Raw genomic sequence first — 27,039 nt, 5'->3', positions numbered from 1 at the left:
TGCAATACTACATGTGATAGTACTGTTATAGTAGTATTATATTACTCTAATAGTACATGTGATAGTACTGTTATAAGAGTATTATAGTACTATATTACAAAATGTGATAGTACTGTTATAGTAGTGTTATATTACTGTGGCAGTACATGTAATGGTACATGTAATAGTACTGTGATAGAACATGTGATATTATGTGATAGTAAAATAATAATAGCTGCTCTGTGGTGGTTTTCTATCCTGTGGGTTCTGAGTATTAAAGAACAGGGTGAAAACAGAGAAACACAAACACAACTACAATCTGTAATTATTATACAAGTACAGAGTGCACAAAGTTTATAAACTATTATGTATTGTGTACACATTTGAAACTCTTCTTTTGTGCATAAAAATCAATGAGTTGTAATTTTTAGAAGAACAATATTTTACAACGCCTGCAGACCAACAAGCAAATATCCAAAGACAATAGGGGTCAAATGAACAGATTTAAAATTCAGTTTATTGTAAAATATATTAATCTAGCTTATAATAAAAATACCACAAAACCTGTCTATAGCTCACAGTAACTTTCTTTGTTGTTGATCTAAATATTTAAATATCTTTATATAAAATAAATACATATGTCAACCATATATTACATCCATTCACAATATCAGTATTAATTGTTGAGATATAAAAGCTCATTATTTGTTCAGTAATGGTCAGATGTATTAATGCAGTCTACACAAATAAAATACTATTTTTTTTTTTCATTCTGTTGAATGCTTATGTAGATCTGTATAGATAAATAACTAACAGCCACACAGCAGCTACAGTGGTAAAATATAGTAAAATATAGTGTAAATACTGTTTAATGTACAGAAATGTACTGCACTGTTTAATGTCAGCTGTTTAATAACGTTTTCTGTTCCTCAGACTCTGATAACGCCTCATAATCCAGTCTCAGATTCTCCCTGAGATATCCCGTCTGCTCCTCGGCCCTCTCCTTCACCACGCCGAGATCGCTCTGTAGTTCTCTGGATTCTTCTGTAACAAGCTTTTTATCCTGAAAAAAAGAGAAAATACACAGCTTTTATTATGCTTCTGATTATCACATCACACTACGGCTGCAGGATATTGGGAAAAAATATATATTGCAATGTATATTTTCAAGGGCTGTCAACATTAGTGCACCATATTGTAGCATATGTATGTACAATTAACATGATAAAAAAGCTTTATATGGTGATAATTAGCGATAATATTTTATTTTAACTTTAATTATCTATGTTTGCTGTTTATATACATGCACTAAATATGCTGCACTTTAGTTTTGTGGTAGTTTTTGTGTTACAATACTTTATTTTTGTTACATTTTTACTATTTTATACAAAATCTATATTTTTAATATAAAATATATTAATATATAAAATATATAAATATATTTATACAAAGTCTTGGTAAGTTACTCTTTACAAAACAGACAAACTGCCTGGCCAAAAAAAAGATCACCACCTGGATTTAACTATGCAGACAGATAAGAGCCTCCCATTAAATAATAACTACTGCATGGGTGATTCATATGTTTAAGCTGATGCAGGGAGTAGCTTCTCATTTGTTAAACAACCACGTGGAAAGACTCATCCTGTGGTCAAATATTTGGCATAAATCAAATAATTTAGAGAAAACATCTAAAGAGAAACTACTGCTGAAACTACTAATATACAGTATATATGTTCTAGGTTACAGTTCAGACTCTTATATGCTTATATTCCACTTCAGACTCTTTTTACCTGCAGCATGATATTAAAATCATAAGGAAAAATAATATGAATCATGCAACAAAAAGGTTTCATCATGTAGTTCATGTTTTCATTACTGCAATACTCTAATAACTCTTATTAAAGCTTGAATACTATTACATTTTCCCTTTTTCTGTTATTCCACTGTACACTGTAAACAATCTATATATTTACAATATGGTTAAAAAAGAAAAAGTTAATTCCTAAGAGAAATCTGTGAACATTTCTGTAATAGTGAAATACAGTAAATACAGTACATATATCACTGACTCTTTGGTAAAAGGGTTTTAGATAAAATATCCAGTGAGCCTTTATGATCAGTTAGAACAACAGAGAATAATATATGTTATATCATTATAACATTCATCAGTAGTCAGATTATAATCTGATTACTGCAGTACAGCAAACCTCAATTTCTTAGATTGGATTAAGGCTCAGGTATTCAATTACACATTCTGATTAATAGTGCTTTAATATTTAATATATGCGTATAAACGATTTGTTTGCAGTATATACGCATGCATCAAATATAATGCACTTTAGTTTTGTGGTAGATTTCTGTTGTTACATTATTATAGTTTTTTTTTGTTTATACAAACATTTGTAAATGACTGTTTTTTATTATTTACCCTTTTTTATTTATATTTATATTTTTTATATTTTTGTCATTTTCTTTTTAATGGGGAAAGTCAATCAAGGGAGAAAAGAGAATACAAAAACTTGCATTGTGTTCACAGCATCCATACATCTCCAATAATTGTCTTAATGCTGTTATATGTATACAGAAATATAAATGGTGAAAAAAATAATAATAATACATTTTGGGTTACAAATGAAATACAATTCTGAGATGTTTTTGTTTCTACTTAATGTATGAAACTGTTATATTTGCACTAAATAAATTAATAAATCGATATTTAGTAGTTGTAGTACTTGCAGTAGTATATGCTTGATATTTATATTAGAAAAGTCAGTTTTTTGCCATGTCATAAGAATATTATTATCTTGTGATATTATTTTAGGCACATGTCATCCACCCCTGATTGAGAGGCATCATTTCTTATAAGACTGGTTAAAAACGCAGCATCAGTGGGCGGAGCCTGAACAGGTTTTTACCTGGTTGCAGGTACTGAGTGCTAGGTTCTGGTGCTGGCAGTGCTGTAGAGCTTTTCTCTCCGCCTCCAGAGCCTGAGCCAGGTGAACACTCTCCAAACACTTCTGAGAAAACTGAACCGAGAGAACCTCCAGCTCACTCTGAACCGACGCCAGCTCTTCTCTAAAATAATGCAAAGAAAACAAGTTCATATTCATAAAGTTTTAAGAGTCCAGAAATAATCAATATTTGGTGGAATAACCCTGGTTGGTTTTTAATCACATTTTTTTCATGCATCTTGGCATCATGTTCTCCTCCACCAGTCTTACACACTGCTTTTGGATAACTTTATGCTGCTTTACTCCTGGTGTGAAAATTTAAGCAGTTGAAAGCTCCTCATTTTTAAGTGCGCTCTTATATTTTTTGTCCAGAGCTGTATATTAAGAAAAGGCATGCAGTGTCCTAATTGCAGTATGTATCTGGATGTCCCTTGTGTCTCTTTACCTGTGATTTTTAAGTATCTCTGCAATACTGGCATCACAATTACTCTTCTCCCAGTTCGTCTTCTGCTGCACTCTCTCCATCTCAGAGCTGTGGGCTCTGTTCAGAGCTGCAATCACTGTGCAGAATCACAAAATAAAAATTAAACACTCCCAGAACAATGGCTGTATATAAGCAAGGACACATTGGTTCTGATTTTTTATGTTATATAGAAATTAAGACAAAATTATGCGCCTTGTTGTCAAATTAGCAGACTCTCCAGAACAAGCTTTTCTCAGACTGCCTTCATTGAGTTTACAGTGCAGCCTAAAGGAGAACCCCGGGACCTACCAAACACCCTGTTTTTAAAATATATATATTTTTGGCTTTGCAGAAATAGTAGAAAATCACACTGATATAATTTATTATAATATATTGTCCTTTCCTCATTCAGGAACACTACTACTCTCAAATTAATAGAAAAAATACTATAAGTTTTGACTGCGATAATTATTGTGTATTGTAAAAATGGTAAAAAGTTAAATATCAAACTATAACATTTTTACTATATGGCCCAGCCTTACACACCAGTGCGGGTAGCAGCCGTCTCTTCAGCCAGAAGTCTGTCTTTCTCCTCCATTAGGCGCTGTTGCTCTCGCTGGTGTTGGAGAAGAAGGTCTTCTATAAGCTTCTGATGAGACTTCTTCAGCATAGTGAATCTCTGTTCATATACTGCCTGGAGAAACATAACAGAACATCTAAAGACTACACTGGATACAGTCAATTGTGAAAATAGGACAACAGGAGCAGAGATAAGAGATATGCAATTCTGTATCAATTTCCAAGATTTTCAAAGCATCAATTTTTTATGATGAGTTTACCTGTTAAAAATGGTGTCAGAGGTGGTTCGTTTAGTGTTGTGATTAAACCCCGCCCACTAGACAGCATTGATGTTATCTGATGCTATATTCCACAGTTCTGATTGGATGAGAAGTAAACCTTTCCTAAGTGATATTTTATGAGTAGGATAGTGTGTTTCATAGTATGAGAGTTTTCTTAGAATTAGATTTAAACAACATTAAATTTATATTGTTTATATCGTTAGAGATTACTGTGTGCTGCATATAATATTAATAATAATACTAATCAGTACGTTTTTTTTCATTTTTGTTTTTACTGATACCATTGCTTATGTGATTATTAAGGTTTAGGGCTTAGAAAGTTTAGAGCGTCAATGTTTCAATAAAAAATATCCATATTTGATGCCACTTATTGATAATCGAAAACGATACAATATATAACAATATCAATAATTTGTCTTACCCCTAGTATTAAGCATATGCAATGTTAATGATTAGGACCATAACGTTTAATTTATTTAATATTTAAGACCCAACCACTGTCCCCACCTTCAGGTTGGTCTGGTCCTCCTCATGCTGCTGCTGTAGAGAAGATATGAGCTCTTCACTTCTGGATAACTGGTGCTCTAGTTCTTTTATTTGACTTTTTGACGAGTCCATCGTTTCCGCCTCTTTCTCCTCGTTGACTCCAGTCTTCTTCTGGGTGGCCATATTGTTTGGCTGCACCAACGTTCCTTCATAGAGGTCAACACCCTTTATATTGCTATTAAAATCCTCATCGATGGACTTTACTGTCTTTTCCTGGTTCTGAGCATCATGATACCCAACCAGACAGGCCAGGAAGATGTCCATAGCTGGACTGACCAATGGGTCCAGACCTTTTGATGAGTCTTCTGTTTGATTGCAGACAGCCCAGTTTGTGGGACTGTTGCCTGTTGACGGCTCTAGCTTAGATGCCAACTCTACATGGTTTAGCAGTGCCACTTTCTTCTCTACGTGATGTTTCAGACCTCTCCAAATTGGATGATTGTCTAGATGCTCATCAACAGGCAATGTCCTGAACTTCTGTACACTGTGGTCTTCCATTGAACCATTATGAAGACCAGTATTGTCAAAGTTGGAAAGGTAATTCAAATTAGGAAAGGTATTGGAACTGTGTTGATCTAAATCACTATTCTGGGAATGGGGATTATTAGCATTAATGCTAAGGGCTAGGAGGTCCATTCTAATCTCGTCCAGTTTCTTTTGGACACATTGTACCAAAGAACCAGCTTGTTCTGTCCCAGTACTTTTGCTTAGATTGTATTTTTTCAATGCATTTACTAAACCATCCCAAAAGTTCCTTTCCAACTGTAGAACATCAGAATCTGAAAGTGAATATTGCTCACTATTGGGCCAATTCCTAGTTAAAGGTCTAATGATCTCTAGTAGCATTTTGAGGTTGTTGGACCTCATTTGAACCATTTTCTCAGATACATCCTCTTCCAGAAATCCATCCGATGATCTCCATACATCTTGAAACTCTTGATTGTTTGATACTTCCAACGTTTCCCATTGATCACCTTCAGCCGCCATTGTTTTTGGACTGTTCAGAAGCGTAGATTCTCTGATTAATGCATTCTGATCTACATTTTGGTCCAAATTATGGTTCTCCAGATCCTGCTCACACTGGCCAATTTTGGCCATTTCCTTATTTCTCAGTTCTTCTGAGGATGAGTCTGATGTTGAGGATGAAGACAAGATAAGCAAAGTATCATCACTATCTTCACCAAGGAATCCCAAGCTTTTAAGCGTAGCTTCCCTTAACTGTAGGGTTTTTTGAGCTTCCTTCAGATTCTCCTCCACTTCTGCCAAACGATTCTGCACCACCTCCAGTTCCCGAGAGTTCCCAGCCAATTCCACCTTAAGACTCTCCACTACAGACTCCAAACCCTGCTGGCTGCAATTCATTTGGCGGCACATCAGTTCTGCCTTAAGTCGGTCAATATCTCGATTGGCCTCAGCGAGTTGATTCAACAGCTCCTGATTGTGTCGATTCACCGCCTCGAGCTGTTCCACCACAGCTGGATCAGAACCAACGTTTTGTTTTCTCAGCAACGTCACGGCATCTCCTCGGCTGAACCCGTCGACCCTCGCCTCACTTCGCTCTTCCTCCCGGTCCTGGCTTGCCTCGCGCCAACCATACGATCCAAGTCTGGATTCACTTAAAGACGCTTCGCAACCCAACGCCCTGCAGACGGGCTTCAGTTCTGCTTCAGTTACGAGCTCTGAGCTCAGCTGGGTTTTGAGATGTTGTCGTTTCAGATTCTCTATTTGAAGAAGCTGTTTGGTCTGTAGATATTTGTCAGTCAGAGCTGAGATGTGGTTCTGCATGTTTGGACTGATCATCATCTGAGGTTTACATGGAATTTCGAGACTTTCGAGAGTTTTGTTCGTTGAGTTCTGTTGTAAAGAGAATTGAAAGTATCTGTCAGGTCACATTAATAAAGTACTTAGTGTATCCAGTACTGTGGTTTAAGTATGCATTATTATACAGATTTATAATCTGTCTTGTAGGTAGAGTACCAGGCAAAAGTTTGGAGATACCGTCTCACCTTCTTATTTAATGTTTTTAGCTTTTTCTATATAATAAATGAATAGTGAAGTGATCTATCAGTCTATGAAGGAACACGTACTGTAAGGAATCATGCAGTAATTTTAAAAACAGTACTTTAAACTCTTTTGTACTGTATATTGCATGTTTCCATGACTCTTTCCTTCTTACCGTTCTCTGATAGTGTTGTTCTACAACGTCCTCCAGATCTGCAGAGCTCCTGCTCTGGCTCTCTGGGTACAGCAGCACCTTTTTCCCGTCTCGGATGGAGATCTTCTCCACCTGCAGCCAGCGTTCCTCAATCTCCATCATCCTCTGCTCATGATGATCCTGATGATACTGGCTGGTCCTGTCCTCCACAGGAAGTCCTGAAGATGCCATCACTAACTCGTACCTCTGCCGGCGCTCCTCCCACCTGCTCCGGCTCCGGTTCAGGATCCGGTTCTCCGGCTCCTCCTGCTGCTGCTCCTCAGGCTGGAGATCCTGCAGCTCCGGTTCTCCGTTCACCTCCTGGGCCGCCGAGTGTCCGTTCTGTCCGATCTGTCCGATCTCGGTCCAGTCTGATGTTTCAGCACCAGGTCCGGCTCTTCTGCTGGAGCTGAGCCGCGAGTCCTGAGTCACATCAGGTCCACGCTGAGCCTTCGCCTGCAGAATCACCTGATCACCTGAAACACTGCAGCAGATCAGGATCAATATCAGGAATAACATAGAACCAGTCTGTGTTTCAGTACAGATTAATAGTTTAAATTAAATATATTTTATACATTTCATACAATTGCTCTGATCAAACACATGTTTTACACATGTAGAGAAACATTAATCTTCACTTTAAACAACTTTTTATACAGTTTATAATTTATTTTCTGATGTGGTGGTTCGTTTTTCCCATTTCCCCAGTGCTGCCAGTTCAATTAAACAGCTAGCATTGCTATTGTAGCATTAGGATTGTTATTGTGGCATTAACATACCTATTATAGCACTAACATCGCTACTGTAGCATTAGCATCTCTTTTGTAGCACAAGCATCATTATTATAGCACTAACATCGATATTGTAACAGTAGCATTGCTATTGTAGCACTAACATCACTATTGTCGTATTAGCATTGCTATTGTACCAGTGGCATTCTTAGTATAACACTAACACAGCTATTGTAGCATTAGCATCGCTATCATAACATTCGCATCGCTATTGTAACATTAGCATCGCTATTGTAGCATTCGCATCGTTATTGTAGCATTATCATTGCTATTATTGTAGCATTAGTATCACTATTGTAGCATTAACATTACATTTGTAGCATTAGCATGGCTATTGAATCATTAGCATTGCTATTATAGCACTAACATTGCTATTGTATCATTAGCATAATTAGTATAGCACTAACATTGCTACTGTAGCATTAGCATAATTATTATAGCACTAACATTGCTACTGTAGCACAATCATCACTATTGTACTATTAGCATCGTTGTATCACTAACATCGATATTGTAGCATTAACATTACTATTGTAGCACTAGCATCGCTATTATAGTACTAGTATCGCTATTGTAGCATTAGGTCTCTGGCTTCCTCTCCCAGAATGACCTTCTGGATTCAAAAAAGGACACTCTACTGAGACGGCTCTGTTGTCTGTGACTGAAGCGTTGAAAACTGCCAGAGCTGCAGGTCAGTCCTCAGTGCTCATTCTGCTGGACCTCTCGGTCCACCACGACTTCCTCCTAACTATACTCTCAAACATGGGGATCTCAGACAATGTGCTGTCATGGTTCAGATCATACCTCACTGGGCGCTCGTTCAAGGTGTCGTGGCAAGGACAGCTGTCCTCAGCCCGCTCCTTATCCACTGGGGTTCCCCAAGGTTCGGTACTGGGACCCCTTCTCTTCTCCATATACACCACCTTTCTTGGTCAGGTTATCCGCTCACACGGATTTTCCTACCATTGCTTTGCTGATGACACCCAGCTATACCTGTCGTTCTCACCTGAAGATCACTCAATCTCTGCACGGATATCGCAGTGTCTCTCTGACATATCCTCATGGATGAAGGAGCATCACCTTCAATTAAATCTCTCAAAGACTGAACTTCTGGTTATACCAGCAAAACCATCTTTTCAACACAAATTCTCTATAAGTATCGACTCTCTCTCTCACTGCAAAGGTTGCTAGGAACCTGGGTGTTCTGGTTGATGACCAACTCTCCTTCACGCACCATGTGACCTCAGTTGCTCGGTCCTGCCGCTTTGCGCTCTATAACATCCGAAAAATTAGACCATTCCTGACGCAACAGGCCACCCAACTCCTGGTGCAAGCGGTCGTCATCTCACGCCTCGACTACTGCAATGCCCTGCTAACTGACCTCCCGGCCTGTGTAGTAAAACCACTCCAGATGATCCAGAACGCAGCAGCACGTCTGATCTTCAACCAGCCAAAACGGGCACATGTCACCCCGCTGCTCATTGAGCTCCATTGGCTACCAGTTGATGCTCACATCAAATTCAATACTCTTACAATCGCCTACAAGGTGATACAGAACAGCTCCTTCCTACCTGCACTCGCTCCTGAAGGCTTACGCTACCTCCCGGCCGCTGCGCTCCTCCAATGAACGTCGCCTCGCTTTACCAAACAAACATTCACACAAAGCAATCCAGACTGTTCTCATACAGAGTTCCCCAATGGTGGAACAAACTACCTTCTACTACCAGATCAGGAGAATCTCTCACTATCTTTAATAAACTCCTGAAGACAGAGCTCTTCAAAGAGCACTTACTCTCCTAACACCTCTAACTAACTACCTTCCACTACCAGATCAGGAGAATCTCTCACTATCTTTAATAAACTCCTGAAGACAGAGCTCTTCAAAGAGCACTTACTCTCCTAACACCTCTAACTAACTACCTTCTACTACCAGATCAGGAGAATCTCTCACTATCTTTAATAAACTCCTGAAGACTGAGCTCTTCAAAGAACACTTACTCTCCTAACACCTCTAACTAACTACCTTCTACTACCAGATCAGGAGAATCTCTCACTATCTTTAATAAACTCCTGAAGACTGAGCTCTTCAAAGAACACTTACTCTCCTAACACCTCTAACTAACTACCTTCTACTACCAGATCAGGAGAATCTCTCACTATCTTTAATAAACTCCTGAAGACTGAGCTCTTCAAAGAGCACTTACTCTCCTAACACCTCTAACACACTAACTACTTCTAACCTCATTTCCTTCTTCCTCTCCTTCACTCCTCTATCCTATTATTCCCCTTTGTCCTCCTTTTATCCTTATCCAAAGATGTTTTTCCTTTAAACTTATTTTACATTGTACTTCATTATTGTAAGTCGCTTTGGACAAAAGCGTCTGCCAAATGTAATGTAATGTAATTAGCATTGCTATTACAGCACTAACTAGTTATTGTAGCATTAGCATAGCTATTGTATCTCTAGCATCTCTTTTGTAATGTTAACATCGCTATTGTAGCATTAGCATAACTAATGTAATACTAGCATCGTTATAGCACTAACATTGTTATTGTAGCATTAGCATCACTACTGTAGCACTAGCATCACAGTGTTAGCATTACAGCAGGATTTCCTGGGATTTTTGTTTCTGAGGACTCACCTGGTAACATCAGGTGCATTCCGGTTCTGTATTTTCTCCAGGAGAGCCTGGATCCAGTTCTGCCGTATCCCAGCATTCATAGCAGCCAGAGTATAAACCAGTTTATTACTCTAAACAGATTCATTAGAACAGTTAGGATCCAATAATCTTCTACAGTCGGTCTAAACAGCCTTTCACTATCAATCAATGGTCTTTTTTGTGACTGCACTTGAGGATACTTTGAAATTTCTTGAAATTCTTCCTTTCGGATTAACTAACTCTGTCTACACTGTGTTTATGTGCACCATGGTCCCTGGAGGAACGTTGTTTCATTTCACTGTGTACTCTGTATATAGCTGAAATGACAATAAAAACCACTTTGACTTTGACTTTGACCGTCATTTCTTAAGTCATTTTTTACTTTTCTTTATTTAGTTGTGTAGTTTTTGCTTCTCATAATCTGGATTCGAACATTACTCAAATATTCACTATTCACTGTATACCTGTAACTCTACCTCTTCACTACTTTACTTTAACTGATGCTCTCAAACACTTTATTAAGAGACAAGAAATTCAAGTAATTAACTCTTGATGAGTTCAGCACAGCTGTTAACTGAAAGCCTGAATTCCAGGTGATTCTACCTCATAAAACTGACTGAGAAAATCCAGCAGAGAATCTAAAATATAAAACAGATTCTGGTTTGTTTAAGACTTTTTTGTTTACTAAATAATTCCACATTTTTTTTTAGTTTTGTATTATTTTTTGTATGAGTTTAGTATTAATCTACAATAGAGCGAAGATCGGGCCCAAAAAAATCTGAGCTGACCCGGCCCAAATTCCTGCATGTTCTGCTTGAGCCCGACCCGCCCCTTAATCTGTCATTATGAGCCAGAGCCCGATTTAAACCCCACATTTTTTAGTAAGTAAAGAGTTAAAACTGAGCTTTTAAAAATACATTTTCAGGATGTTTGAATGAGAGAAATCTGTTCAGAATGATGTTAGTTGACATTGCAACACTGAAGAAGCATAGACCTATTATTTAATAACCATGTTTATTAAGAACAGCTACACACAGCCCTGCAAATCAATGCAGTGCGTAATGCGGACACGTGGAGGAGCTCACGAAAAGTGGTGGGAAATCTCGGCCCGACCCGCCCGAGTTCGGCAGAGAAACTAACCTCTAATCTACAATGCAGAACATTTTAAAATATTGAAAATACTCTGAATTTAATGTAATATCTGTAAGGTTTTGTCTTACGTGAAGCTGAAAGCCGTAGTTTGTCTGGACTGAGAGTTCGGTCACTTTGTGGCAGGATGTCAGGTCGATCTCTCCCACCAGTTCTGAAGCCTTTCAGAGAGAAGATGATATTATTATCTGAGTGTTATGAAAGTGTTGTGGATCTGCAGTGTGATGGTTTTGATGTGACGGGTTTAGGATTAGTAAACCTGCCTCCTCTAATCCTGAGTTTGAGTAGAACCTCAGGCTGTGAACAGACAGCACAGACCAGTACCTCCTCCACTGTAAAACAAAACAGCAGAATAATATCATTTTTCATACATAATCATTATACAGTACATACAGCTCTGTAAAATATGAAGAGATCACTTCAGTTTCTGAATCAGTTTCTCTGATTTTGCTATTTATAGGTTTATGTTTGAGTAAAATGAACATTGTTGTTTTATTCTATAAACTACAGACAACATTTCTGCCAAATTACAAATAAAAATATTCTCATTTAGAGCATTTATTTACAGAAAATGAGAAATGACTGAAATAACAAAAAAGATGCAGAGCTTTCAGACCTCAAATAATGCAAAGAAAACAAGTTCATATTCATAAAGTTTTAAGAGTTCAGAAATAATCAATATTTGGTGGAATAATCCTGGTTTTTAATCACAGTTTTTTTTCATGCATCTTGGCATCATGTTCTCCTCCACCAGTCTTACACACTGCTTTTGGATAACTTTATGCTGCTTTACTCCTGGTGCAAAAATCCAAGCAGTTCAGTTTGGTGGTTTGATGGTTTGTGATCATCCATCTTCCTCTTGATTATACTGATCATTTTTAGGTGCTCTCCTATTTTTATATAGAGCTGTATATATGTACAGGTATTGTGACATTTCTATCTTGCAGTTTTCTCACCTGCTCGTGCTGATCCAGAAAGAGCAGATACCCCTGTTTAAAGTTCAGAAGGTCCGGCTGTGGAATAAGTTAATGGATAAGTGCTGACACACTGACGTAACATAAATGTAACATGACGTTTTAGATATTCTCACTCACAGCGACGGTGGAATCCGAAACTGAGTCATCCACTGACCTCGCTCTCCTCTGAGGATGGAGGAAGATCTGTGGAGCTGCTAAACCTCCTGCAAAATCCTCCTAAACCACAACAATTAACAATACAGACCCATAAACCCATTACAACTTTATTAGAGGAGGGGCAAAATATCAATATTGCAATATATTGTATTGTATCATTAATCTACATGGTGGCGCTATAATAAAATGAATCTGAGATGAAGAATATTGGGTGTTAATTGTGTGAAACTGAAACACCAAAATCCAAAATTGTTGGTATTTGATTATTTAGGAGTATTTTATCCTCTTCAGTAACACACATGCTGTAGAGAATTGTATTGTGATATATATATATATATTTATATATTTAGTATTGCAATATCATTATCACGGGAAACATATCATGATAATGTTATCATAGTAAACGTATTGTTATATCATCGTTATTAGATAGATAGATAGATAGATAGATAGATAGATAGATAGATAGATAGATAGATAGATAGATAGATAGATAGATAGATAGATAGATATATCTATATATATAGTACACAAAGTTACAAAAGGATAAAATATAATGATACATATAAATATACAATAAAATATAAAATAAAATGTAAAGTATAAAAGTACAGTCTTTAGTGTGTGTGTAATGGAGAGTGGAGGCAGTGCACACCAGTTTTTGTGGAAACACAGATAGTTATATTATCATTATCATTAGAAAGGTATCGTGATATCATCGCTGTTGTAAGAAACATATTGTTATATTTTTTTCCTGGGAAATGTATCACGATATTGTTATCGCGAGAAATGTATCATATATCATCGTTATTATGGGAAACGCATCGTGATATTATTGTAATTATAGGAAACAAATTGTGATATTGTTATTGTAGTAAAAGTTTTGTGATAGGAAATGTATAATTGTATAATCGTCATTATTGTAGGAAACGTATTGTGATATCATCATTATCATGGGAAAGTACTGTGATATTGTTATTGTAGAAAATGTATTGTGATATTATGTTATCGTAAGAAACATTGTACTTTTTTATCAATTGAAACTTTTCATGATAACGTTTCATATATTCCCTATATATATTCCCCCATGAGATACCCTGTGATTTACACCACTAGCAATTTGTGTTAATTAATGTACGCTTATTGTAAAATATTAAAATTGTATTATAATTATTACTATTTTATTATTATTAATTATGTACAGTAGACCTACAGTATTTGGGCTAATAGGACACAAATCATAGTCTTTATTATCTTTAAGATTAGGATCAGAAAAGTAGTTTTATATTTTGTATTTCTATTTTTTCTATTAAAACCGGATCCAGCAGAGAATTTCCACAGATTTAATGATCAGTGTGAAACAGGAAACACTCAGAGAACTGCTGAGTGAATTATATCCTACACACACACCACACACACACACACACACACCCTGAGGGCAGATGACTGGTTCAGTAACACATGCAGGTGTAATTGAGGGTCTGATTCTGCAGAATTACTCAGATCTTTCCTGCAGTTCCTTCTCTCGCTCAGTGCTCTGCTCTCGGCTCTCTGATCACGTCACTGATGAAGATCTGACAGCAGGAGAACACCTGGATTCAGGTAAACCCGCCCCCAGCAGCTGTGAGAGGGTCTGAGCAGTGGAAACACTGTGACTCAGAGTATCCAGGCTGAGAGGGGGTGATCTGAGTGATGATCTGATGGAAAAATTCCTAAGACTTTTATAGAGCGTCTCTGAGACGTCATCACTCACCTGTACTCACCTGTGCTCACCTGTGCTCACCTGTGCTCACCTGAGCTCGTCTGATCAAGCAGCAAAACAGCAGCAAACTTACTCAACATCACTTACACAGTGAGTCAGATAACTTCAGATATTTAAACAGCTGCTGTTTATATATTTAGCATCCGCAGCCTAGCATTAGCATTAGCATTCAGGCTACAGAACTCCCGATTGGATCAGATATATTATGAGAAATATCAGCCAATCCTGTATTTTGGCTGAAAAAAATCCAATACCAATACATAGCCGATTGATCTTTTCATCCATAGACCAAACCTCATGTTAATCTACAACTGAATGTCAATAAAAGTACCAGTTTAAAATAGTTTTAAAAAGTACCCCATAAGATTCATCCTTCTACTTCTGTCTTTTCTCACATCTTCAATAAACACTAGTGACCCAGTGCCACCGGGAGCCATGCACGCCCATACCATTATAGCTACTACCACCACCATGTTTTACATAAGAAGTGGTGAGTATATATTGTGTTGAGCCGTTCTAAACCTTCACCATACTTTTTTCTTCCCATCATTCTGGTACAGGCTGATCTTAGTTTAATCTGTCCAAAACATGCTGTTTTAGAAATGAGCTGGGTTATTTAGATGTTTTTTTTTGGTTAATTCTAATCTGGTCTTCTTACTAATGGTTTTCACCCTGTGTTGAACCCTCGGTATTCACTCTCATGGAGTTATCTCTTTCTATTAGACTGATATACTGAGATACCTCCTTTTTGGAGAATGTTCACCCTAGTTTTTTCCTTTTTTACCAGTATGTACCTAACTGTTGATTTGGCCTCTACTGTCATCTCCACTATCTCTTTGATTGAGTTTTTCTTTTTATTTCAGGCTAATGATGATCTGTTCCTCTTCCATTGAGAGCTCCTTTAACCACATGTTATGATGTTGGATCACAGCAACAGCTTTCAAATGCAAATTTCACACCTGGAATCAACTGCAGACCTTTTACCGGCTTAACTGATGATGGATTTAAGATGGAATAGCTCTTACAGCCCATAAAATAACATTTTAGGTCATTTGTCCATTTACCATTGAGCTGCTGAAATGAGGACGTTTTGTAGAAAAATGGTTGTAAGGCCTGAACGCTTCATAGGATATTTTTTATTAAAGCCCTTTAATTTAACCTGAAGGTCTACATTTAATTGTTTCTCGTTTGTTTTGCAGTGTTTGTATGTCTTGTGCTGATCTGTGTGTGAGTCATTGATGGTGATTAACTGTACCTTGTAATTTGTGATGGTGCAAGTCTGACTTCTGCTTCTGCCCCGCCTCCTACAGCACTGACACACCTTACTCACCAACACACCATCACCATCTATCATACTGAGAGAGAGAGAGACAGAGAGAGAGAGAGACAGAGAGAGAGACATGAACAGAAAAGCCATGTTCACATTATAGGCAGAATTCCACATAGATCTGATGTGTGGTCTTGACAAATCAATCCTTTTCAAATCAGATTTGAGTCACTTTGGCTATGTTCAGACTGCCAGCGCAAATCACCGCTCAGCGACTCGGTTCTGATACATCAGCTCACAGACGCAGCCTTGTGCTGATCCACATCACCCTAGGAGTAATGAGGGGAAAGAGCGCCATCTACTGTACTGTACCCACCCAGAGAGAGCAAGACCAACTGTGCTCTCTCAGGGCTCCGGCAGCTGACGGCAAGCTGCATGAACAGGATTTTAACCGGAGACCTCTTGGTATCAGAGATACCACACCACCCACCACAGATACCACAGCAACCAACACAGCTACCACAGCAACCCATACAGATACCACACCACCCACCACATATACCACAGCAACCAACACAGATACCACATCAACAAATACCAATACCACAGCAATCCACACCACCCACCACATATACCACAGCAACCAACACAGATACCACATCAACTAATACCAATACCACAGCAATCCACACCACCCACCACAGATACCACAGCAACCAACACAGATACCACACCAATCCAAACCGATACCACAGTAACCCATATACAGATACCAGAGCAACCCACTTACCACAGATATCAATATGTACTGAGTATTGCAAAATCAAAATATAGTATAACTGTTTTCTAAAATTCCTAGTCATTTCTAACCCTAGTAGTGACATGAAATCATGTGGTTTGTATTTTTCCATATCACAGCAACCCACACATACACCACAGCAACCCATACAGATACCACAGCAGCCCACTTACCACAGGTACCACATCAATATGTAGTGAGTATCGCAGTATTAAACTATAGTGAAACTGTATTGTGATCTGTCATTTCTAACCCTGATAGTGAAATGAGATTATGTGATCTGTGTTTGTGCGTTTCTGAGCTGCAGGTGAAGCGAGTGCTGGTTTAATAAGAACACTGTAGAGAGGAAATCCCGTCTGTCAGGATCTGGATTTGCGAGATGTTTAGATGTTTATGGAGAGGAATCTGAAGAATGTGCAGAGAAGGAATGAGAGGAACTGTTTAAACATGTTACTGTACCTCACTGTAAACACACCAGCTTTCATACAGCGGATTATCTTAACGCTGGAAACATGTGAAGAATTTAAAACCGTGCAGGTAAACAGTAAAGAAGACTGATTCCTCATTCCAGACTATTCTTACCAACGCTCACATTTACAACAGAACTGCCCTCTGAAAACTACTGTCTTCTGTGGAATGGCAAAGTTCATTTTATGATCAAATATTAAATCTCCCTGCTGTACTTTTGATTTATACTTACATATATAAAATTATTATTACTGTATAATTACTGTTATATTCTCAATCCTGTCTTCTGTATAACACTCAGCTACATTACAGTACAGTAAATAAGGGCATATTCAATGCTGCTAATACAAGAGAGAGCTACTGTGAACACTGTTAACAACCAACTCGCAGCATTTAGCATCATGCAGCTTGATTTGGGGCGTGTCAGTGTGTCTTTGCTATCGTAATGACGGGAAAAGTACACATTTTGTACTGTACTAAAAGTCATGTACTAATTCTCTTAATTAACTAAACATTGGTGTGGTTAAAAATGAAATAATAAACCAATCAGAGTGTCTCTTGCTCATCATTCTCTTTAAGAGTAGATCAGGTGAGCTCTGACTTTGGTGGATTGCTATTGTAACGGTGCAGCTACCTGGACGTGTTCAACAAACTCTTCTCAGCAGAGGAAACTGAGCTGCTGGTTGACGCTGTGAAGGAGCTCCAGCAGCTCATTTACGGGAACAGCAATGTTATTTTATTTACTATTCTGTTTATTGTTGATGTAAAAGTTGGGTTTGTGCTGCTGTGTGTTCATGTGTGTGTAATAAGTGGGGGTGTACGCTCGGCTCGGCACAGCGCCTGTGTTACCGAGATAGCGATGAACGTCTGACTGTTGGCGTCTGTCTAGGTTGTATTCAGTCAGTGGAGCTCCTGTGTTTTCTGTTACCAAGATAAACAAGATAAAACTCCAGAAATGTACCTGAACACACCTCATTTCCAGAACACCACGCCCATCAGTGTAGATATATTCAGAAGATCTGCTGTTGGTGGGGTGTAAAGTCTGATCAGGCGTGAGGTTTTGCGTGACGCAGGTCTCATGCATTACAGGATGTTGGGGGCAGGGCTGGGAGGGTTTCTATAAGGGAAATTGGAGGCAGGGAGCCCACTAATAACGGGGTTCAGGTCTTTGATCTGGAGCTCTGAATGAGCTGCGGTACGAGTTTAACTTTAACTACATCAGATCCATCTGCTGTCCCTCACTGCTAATCACTTACACATGGGGAATATACTACACCAAACACACACACACATATACTGTACATACATGTACACATACATCGAGTGGTGCTTTAAAAGTTTTGGAACTATTTCTGCACACGTTTGACTCAAAACATCCTCAGATTTTCAGTCTGAAATCCTAGAAGGAGGTAAAATGAATCAAATTAAACCATTGAGACACAAATATTAAAGACAATTATCCATTATTAGATATCTGTTAGTGGCAAAAGTATTTGAAACTTTAGGATTACCTGAAATTAGAGTTTTAAGAACAGAGATCTACTATAAAAAGTCTGATCAAACAGATTGAGTAGAAATGAAGCAAAATTCAGTATAATTATGATGATTATTATTATTATTATTATTATTATTATTATATATATATTTTACCCTCCCCAGCAGTGTCCATCAACTAAAATCACGCCAAAAGAAAGGAATGTAATAATCTGCAAAATCACACAGACACCAAGGGAACTTCTAAGCAACTAAAGGCCCCATTTCTCCCATTGGCTTATGCTCATGTTCATAATTCCAACATCAGGAGATTTATTGATGCTATACTCTGTATGCGACTGAAACTCTAAAAAACTCATCATAGTTCAGTTGTATATGATTAAATTTGACCAAGAATGAGGAAAACTTCCGTGTCGAGCAGCACTTTAGGGTCCTTAGTAAAATTATTGGACTAAATAAGCAATGAATAAACCTATTTGTCTGGTATTTTTCCTATGGTCCCTGAAGTTACACTCAGGATTTTCACAGGATTTTGCCCCATTAATTGGAAAACATAATCATATACTAGTTCAGTTTAGTAAAATAAAGGGCAGTTTAGTAGAGATTGTTATTCTAATTCTATTTTTTTCCATTTTCTCCACAATTTACACAGCCAATTACCCAACCCACTCATTAGGACTAGTGATGCCCCAACACCAGGAGGGTAAAGACTAGCAAGTCAGACTCCGCCTCTTTTTGAACTTATTGCCGAGTAGCATCACAGCACTAACGCTCGGAGGAAAGCGCAGCGACTCTGTGGTTCTGATACATCAGCTCACAGACGCAGCCTTGTGCTGATCCACATCACCCTAGGAGCGATGAGGGGAAAGAGAGAGCGCCATCTACTGTACTGTACCCACCCAGAGAGAGTTTATGTTTGAGTTTCTGCTCTGGATCTGGATGTGATTTGCACTGTGGTGGTGTTTTTTAGTGTTTTACCTGCTGTTGGTGGAGCAGGAATCCTGCTGGAGATCAGCAGTGATCTCCGGACCCTCGTCCAGCTCCCAGTCGTCTGAGCTGCTGGAGCCGCTGAGGCTGGAGGCGGAGCAAGGCAGGCTGGAGTCCAAACAGAACGGGTCCGGGTCTGTTCCGCACGGTTCAGGACTTGGGGGGGCAGAGTCCTGCTCAGAGTCCACACTACAGGACTGCTGGCAAAATCTGTGGTTCTTCACTGTTTCTGTAAAGAAAGATCGAGAGTGATTTATTTTTTAGTACATACACTCTAAAAAACAGAGGTATGATATGAGTACTTTTTTGTACTCAAAGGTACACTCTTCATAATTGTACCCTCAAAGGTACAGTATTGGTCTTTACAGGGTCAGATTTATTCCCTCTGAAGTACAAAGTAATTTCTAACAGCAATAAGTACAAATTTGTACCATTTAACCTGCAGCCAAAAGGTACATTCAGTATTCTGTATCACTGTACTAATGAACAGTATATATTTTAATTGAACATTTTTGTATTTGAAAGCCAGACAATTTTCGATCATCAAGTTTTTGAGCCATATTCAGTTGATGATAATGTTTATAATCTTTATAATCTTTACTGGCACAAAAACCATGGGTACAATAAAGGACTTTCACTGAAAGGTACTTTTTTGTACCTCAGTATAAGGTACAGCCCCAACGACAAGCTTTGTACCCTTTTAAGTACCAATCTGTACTTGCTTTTCTTAGAGTGTATCGTCACTGTCCAATAAAAAACAAGCATCTCTAGTGTTACACTGAACATGCAAACTTCAGTCCTTTACAAAATGTCTTGATGAACGGACCGATTATTACTTAAGTAAACCCTTTTTACATTGACTTCCATTGAAGGTTTTATCTCTCTCCTGTAAAGTAGATGTTTTGGAGATAGATGTTTTTTATTGGGCAGCAACAATACTGACTTTAAAACATACAATCATACATAGTGCAATTCTAAGAATGAATGTTTTATAATAAACGGAATAATAGAAATGTTTCATAAAGGTTTTTTTCCCCATTGGAGTTTTGAAGATACAAGGTTCTTTCATACATACAAAAATACAAGTTTTCTATGATACACTAATTTGCATTTAGGAAACAGCATAGCATTAAACATGTAGAACTTATAATAACTGTTTATAATTTGATTTTGTCATTAATCTGATCAATGAGTTTGAGTTTGCATTCCCCTTAATAATCGTATAAATACAGAAAATAAGATATGGTCAGTAAATCGATATATTTTTTTCTTTTTACGTCGAAAGCTCATAGTTTTGTCCTATTGGACTTTAAGGCTTTACGATACGATCCAACATCTAAATTAGAGTATTTTCTGATTATTGGATGAATACAAACATGTTCATTATTACCACAAAGTGTATGCCTAATCATAGCATAGCAAAACAACTGTAGCATTTTTTTATAATGTTTAGGGGTTTTTTTTTGTTTATTTTTTTACTGTTCCCACAGTAAACTTAAAGAGAATTGTACTCAAAAGAGAAAGGCAGACCCATTTAGACCAACTATAGAAGTGTACAATAGTAAAATCTATACAGTTAAGGGATTCTAAATATATATATATATGATTTTGTAGGATGTAATGTAAAAATTAGACTAAATAAAACTAATATTGATATTTGATGTAACTGTATACACATCTATCGTAATGTTTTTATTTACTAGAAGCCACATGAAAATGACTTCTAACAGTTCAGGTTGAGCACAGCAGCTGAGGCAGTAAGAGCGAGTGGTCCCCGCTGTTCTAGATAATGAGGGTTCTCCGCCTCGGGCTGCTGCTGTTCCTTTAATGAGGAAGGAGCTCTGCTGGAACCGTCTGCACCGGAAAATCTTCTCCCAGACTAAATCACATCCTGTCTCACCTACTCACACTGACTCTAATATAACAACCTGCAGCACTGATACTGTTACTGTCTGAACAGCCTGTGCAGGGTTAGCACTGCGATGCTAACTTAACTTAAATACAATACAATACAATACCTGCACAGGTTTACGTTTAGTATTTGTCGTATCTGCAGATACCTGCTATCATTAATACTTAATTTATTCTGTATTACTGCACTACCTCATATCTACGGCTGCTTATTTTCACACATTGTATAGTTTTTTTGTATTCACATATTAATTTATATACAGTACTGCACAAAAGTTTTAGGCCCCTGTGTGAATTTCAGTAAAGAAAAAGCTTCTTATCTGTGCAGTAAGTGTTTATTTATTATCTCAGTAAAACACATTACAGCATTACAATAAATACAAACAGCAATTTTACAAAAAGCTTTAAAACAACATCTCATAATCTCTCCTCCTCATCTGATAGAGTTTATTACAGTTATTTATTTCTAGTTCTCATCATATTAATCAACACCTGGTTTGGTAAATTGATAAATTGGTAAATGTGGTAAATCAGGTGAGCTGCTGACGGAACTGAACATAATAATAAACACATGCTGGCTGAGGAGCATCCAGGAGAAATCTGGAATCTCTACTCTTTGTTCTTCATCTCGGCTCACAGGATATAAAACATACTTATAGTTAAAAATGAAAATTCCTTCTTACATTTTACTGTATTTATGTTTATTTGCATCTGTTTAAATCATATGTGGTGCTTTTTTCAGGTAAAAACACTCATATTACTGAGATAAATGGATTCATTTGCTTTGGTGCCTAAAACATTTGCACAGTACTGTAAATATTCTAATCTTCTGTACTTGCAAAGCTGTTTTTGAAATTTACACTCACCTAAAACCAGGGAATCTTCATCTTCAGCATCTTCATCTTCTTCATCATCATCATTATTATCATCATCATCATCACGGGCTGTGCTCAAATCTACAGCATGCTCTGCTCTGCAGGAATCTCTGTATACTACAGCTTCCATATCTGAAGCTCCAGAATTACACTCAGCTTCCTCTCTCTGAACTTTCTCCTATTAAACAAAAGGAAACATGTTTAGTGTTCTTACTGCAGTCCTAAAAACTTGCAATACAGAGCATAAAAACTAAATACAATAATTAAGACCTGAATGTAGTGAATTAAATGATTATTAACTTTAATGGTTACATGGGTAGTACATTAGGGTCATTGTCTTTGTGCATGACCCACGCTTTCTTAAGATTAAGCTCACAGACAGATTTTTTTTTTGTGTTTCAGAATTTGCTTATTAAAATCAAAATTATTTTTTCCATGAAAATGAATTTTTCCATGTAAAAAATACATGCAGAAATATAGAAAGCATAACTTTTTTACTGTTTACTACATAATTTCATATGTGTCCCTTTATCATTTAATCTCTTTAATATTAATCTACAATGTAGAAAATCTAATAAATACAAAAATAAAGCATAAAAACACTGAATGATAAGAGGTGTCTAAACTTTAGACTGGTTCTGTATTTTGTAGTGAAATGTTGTATTGCTGTAGATAAACTGTAAGAATCACCTGGAACTGAACAGAAGACACTTCACTCTTCTTCCTGTCGTTCTGTTTCTTCTGGAAAACTATCAGCTGCTCACTCCAACTACACACACACACACACACACACACACACACACACACACACACACACACTATTCAAACCAAAGTTAAGCTCAGTCAATTTACACTTTTTATAGTTTATAGTTTATAAGTTATAAGCAGTGTAAAGGGTGCTGGGTTAGCACGGAGGCTAATCTAGTAAGCTACATATTGAGCCATCCTCTACTTTCATCCAAGCTTAAGACCAGTTTATAGGTCTGCGTCGTACCTACGCATATCCAGAATAACGTATCATTTTACTTTTATACTTCTGCTTAGTGCTGGGCGATTTTTCACTATTAATTCGGTTAAATCAAATTACAATTTTAATGCGCTTTTCAAAATGGATTAATCGTGATTTTACATCTTTACATACAGACATTTTAAAACGCTGCTCATTTCTGAAGTGTTTATCCATCTTGTCTTGGTTACTGGCGCCTCCCACAGACTAACCAGCACATATTTTATAAATATTGAGCCGAGGACTGAGCTCGTACCAAAAAACAGTTCCAGCACTGTTTCAGCACTTTTCACACAAATATGTGGTGAGATAAAGCTTATATTTATCTAGAGATAAATCCTACTGTTTCTAAAAACTGCAGTGTCATCGCTCTCCGGTGAAAATCTCTGATTAATTGTGGAAAACAATAATAATCTCTCCTTCCAAGTTTCTTTAGTGAGTCGTTTAGTGCGTTATTTCCCAATTTTCAGTCACAAACTTGCGTTATGAAGTCTAATCCGCTGTACATGGCTGTCCTCGCTGTGTGACACATAGCTACATATCTGTTATTAACTTTAAATATGTGAAATAAATCTTTATCCACTTATCATAATGTGATGTATAGTAATATAAAATAACATTAAATAACTAAACTGATTTTCTATATTATTTTATTAGATAATGCTGACTAATAGAAAAAAAACTAAATATGATACGTTTTGTGTGTTAAGTATTTACAGCCTGATTACTGACCATTAATAAACTCCCTCTTAATCCCTATCAGGACGGCATTATTCTCTCAGGGGAACGTCTGTGTAAAATATTTCACACTTCTGCTCTTTAGTGATAAAACTCCTGCATCCGGACTGTAATTGTAAAAACAGGAGGATCAGTGAGTTTTTAGGATTTAGTTTTTCTCGGTCACGTGACATCATCACAGTGTTCAGTAGCTCCTCCATTTCCACTCGCTGTTGTGTTTTTAACGTGGATCTCCGTGGAAACCGTGGCACGTCCAAAGTGTAATTACGGTGCGCGGCAGTGGACAAATATCTATTTTATTAAAGGCGAGGAGACGAAACTCAGAGATGTGCGTCCGGACGGGACTAAAATTACCGGAGGAGCACGGAGTTCAGAGAAAAACAGTAGATAATTCAACCTGTAATTTTCTCAGAGGACGTCTGAGAAAAACACCTACATGATCGTTCTGGACGGGAATAAAATCACAGAGGACCCACATAGAGCTTAAGACTATTTATAAACCCTTTTACTCACCCTTTGTAAAGGAGCCTTGTTTTAAAGTGGTACCATAATAAATAATAATAAAGGTAATCCTCACATTTTCTTCGATTTCTTGATTATCAACTTAATCTTAATCACAGTCCTATACAGAACTCAGCAAATATCACCTGTAATTATCACCAACCCGTTAATGATCTCTTTACTGTCTCCTCTGATGAAGATCTCCTGCTCCAGGGTGATGATGAACAGGGCGTTCTTCTGCCCCGTCCTGCCCTCAGCGTCCATCAACTCAGAGCACAGACTCAGATCCAGCATGCCCTGCGGTACAGTACCCGGCTAAACAACCCAAAACACACAAAAACACAACATTTACAACACAATCTCCCAATATAAATCATATTACACCACAGTTAGTTCCGACCCTGCAATGTGATTGGCTGAGAGGTGTTCTATGAGTGCCGTTATCAGCCGGTAATGCACTGTAACCATAGCTCTCCATGTATTACTCCGCCACATACAGGTAACCTAGCAACGATGCAGCAGAGCTTACAAACCAAACAGCACAGCTACAAACAGAGCAGCTATGGAACTATTTTAACTCAGAAACGCTCATAAATTCACAGAGCAACAGAGTACTATTCCTGTGTGTGTGTGTGTGTGTGTGTGTGTGTGTGTTGATCTGTTTTCTCACCGATTCGTCCAGAGAAAACTGTAGCCTGCCGTCTTCATACAGGATGAAAAAGCGACGCTGCCATTTCTAACATCAAACAAACAAAAAAAAACAAAGAAATGAAGGTCGCACTTCAGTTTCTGAATCAGTTTCTCTGATTTTGCTATTTATAGGTTTATGTTTGAGTAAAATGAACATTATTGTTTTATTCTATAAACTACAGACAACATTTCTCCCAAATTACAAATAAAAATATTCTTATTTAGAGCATTTATTTACAGAAAATGAGAAATGACTGAAATAACAAAAAAGATGCAGAACTTTCAGACCTCAAATAATGCAAAGAAAACAACAAGTTCATATTCATAAAGTTTTAAGAGTTCAGAAATAATCAATATTTGGTGGAATAACCCTGGTTTTTTAATTTCATGCATCTTGGCATCATGTTCTCCTCCACCAGTCTTACACACTGCTTTTGGATAACTTTATGCTGCTTTACTCCTGGTGCAAAAATTCAAGCAGTTCAGTTTGGTGGTTTGATGGTTTGTGATCATCCATCTTCCTCTTGATTATATTCCAGAGGTTTTAATTTGATAAAATCAAAGAAACTCTTCATTTTTAAAGTGCTCTCTTATTTTTTCCAGTCAAATCTAAGATAAAGCTTTAAAATTATAATTCTGTGCCTGATCATTATTATTTTTTATTTTAGATAAGTAACTGTTAGTAATTTTTGAGCGTACTCTGGAGCGATGAATGGGATTACTGAAATCGGTTCCTTCAGGAGCGAGACACAGCCAGCCCCCGTATATCGCTTTCACCTGCCGACAAAAACATACAAAATATATTAACAATCATGCTTTTCTAATATAACACCAGTCAGAGGCAGTTATAAATATGTAATAAGTGTTATTGTGTTAACTATAAATGTCTATAACAATTTAGATCTGAATTATTACTAATTTTATATGCCTTAATTAAGATTTCTAAATGAAAAATACTTTAGTTCTTTTATTATAAAATTATTTTAGTATATTTTTAATATATTATAAATATATTTTAATAAAAATAAATTAATAATAAAATTCAATAAAATGTAACAGATCAACAAGACCTTATTACACAGGTTAAATTTATATGTAACTAAATAAAAATAATAAACAAAAAGAAATTAATTTAAAAACAAAAATCTACAACAAATACAGTAAATAGCAAAACAAATACAACTAAATACAAATCTACAGATAATCTACAGATAATATACAAATATTTACAGTTAATCTACAGACAATCTACATTTCATATACACATAATCTAAAGTTAATATACAGATAATATACAGATAATCTAATATACACCAATAATAGACAAATAATCTACCAATAATATACAGTTAATATTCAGATAATCTACAGATAATATACAGTTAATCTAGTTAATCTACAGTACTCTACAGATAATTTACAAATAATCTACTGTTAATCTACAGTAAATGTACAGTTAAACTACAGCTAATATACCGTTAATCTACAGTTCATATATAGATAAACTACCAACAATATAAAATTAATATAGAAATAATCTACAAAACTAAGAATTAAAACGTTTTTTAAAAATCTAAGAAAGTTTTAATACAGAACTAAACACAAATCAATAAAATGAGTAAATGAAAATAAAAAATCTGATTGAAGTAATCAGAATCAGCATTTTTTAACACAGTATAAATATAAACACAGTATAAATGTAATCCTACAGTGAATCAGCTGTAATCTGTGTTTATCCAGGTGAGATTTACCTGCTGAAGCTCCTCCTCGCTGCTCACGTGCTGCTCGCGGGGTTTAAAACAGTTCTGGCAGCGA

The 27,039-nt window shown here is 36.9% G+C and overlaps 2 protein-coding genes across 3 annotated transcripts; both read right to left on the bottom strand.

Annotated features, from left to right (window-relative positions):
* Positions 1 to 491: 491 nt before the first annotated feature.
* On the bottom strand, positions 492 to 12,789 carry LOC107197347 (centrosomal protein of 290 kDa-like). 2 transcript variants are annotated; one of them, XM_022671412.2, is made up of 10 exons: positions 12,688 to 12,789; positions 12,550 to 12,606; positions 11,665 to 11,925; positions 10,427 to 10,536; positions 6,976 to 7,477; positions 4,761 to 6,653; positions 3,940 to 4,087; positions 3,376 to 3,490; positions 2,895 to 3,054; positions 492 to 1,042 (listed from the first exon to the last, which is right to left on the bottom strand). In XM_022671412.2, the coding sequence occupies exons 4-10, from the start codon at positions 10,504 to 10,506 to the stop codon at positions 881 to 883; spliced, it is 3,060 nt and encodes a 1,019-aa protein (XP_022527133.2). In that variant the 5' UTR covers positions 10,507 to 10,536; positions 11,665 to 11,925; positions 12,550 to 12,606; positions 12,688 to 12,789; the 3' UTR covers positions 492 to 880. The 2 variants fall into 2 exon arrangements, with proteins under 2 accessions (XP_022527133.2, XP_049324078.1); XM_049468121.1 differs by lacking the exons at positions 11,665 to 11,925; positions 12,550 to 12,606; positions 12,688 to 12,789 and having other exon boundaries at positions 10,427 to 11,301.
* Positions 12,790 to 14,155: 1,366 nt separating this feature from the next.
* LOC111192972 (uncharacterized) lies at positions 14,156 to 25,264 on the bottom strand. The gene is made up of 6 exons (XM_022671439.2): positions 25,205 to 25,264; positions 24,698 to 24,849; positions 22,980 to 23,058; positions 22,281 to 22,467; positions 19,495 to 19,732; positions 14,156 to 15,843 (listed from the first exon to the last, which is right to left on the bottom strand). Exons 2-6 carry the CDS (start codon positions 24,826 to 24,828, stop codon positions 15,549 to 15,551), a joined length of 930 nt encoding a protein of 309 aa, XP_022527160.2. The 5' UTR covers positions 24,829 to 24,849; positions 25,205 to 25,264; the 3' UTR covers positions 14,156 to 15,548.
* Between the last annotated feature and the right edge of the window lie 1,775 nt (positions 25,265 to 27,039).

The sequence above is a fragment of the Astyanax mexicanus genome, chromosome 19, assembly GCF_023375975.1.
Source record: "Astyanax mexicanus isolate ESR-SI-001 chromosome 19, AstMex3_surface, whole genome shotgun sequence".
NCBI classification, from domain to species: Eukaryota; Metazoa; Chordata; class Actinopteri; order Characiformes; family Acestrorhamphidae; genus Astyanax; species Astyanax mexicanus.
This window is presented reverse-complemented; position numbering and strand designations above follow the sequence as displayed.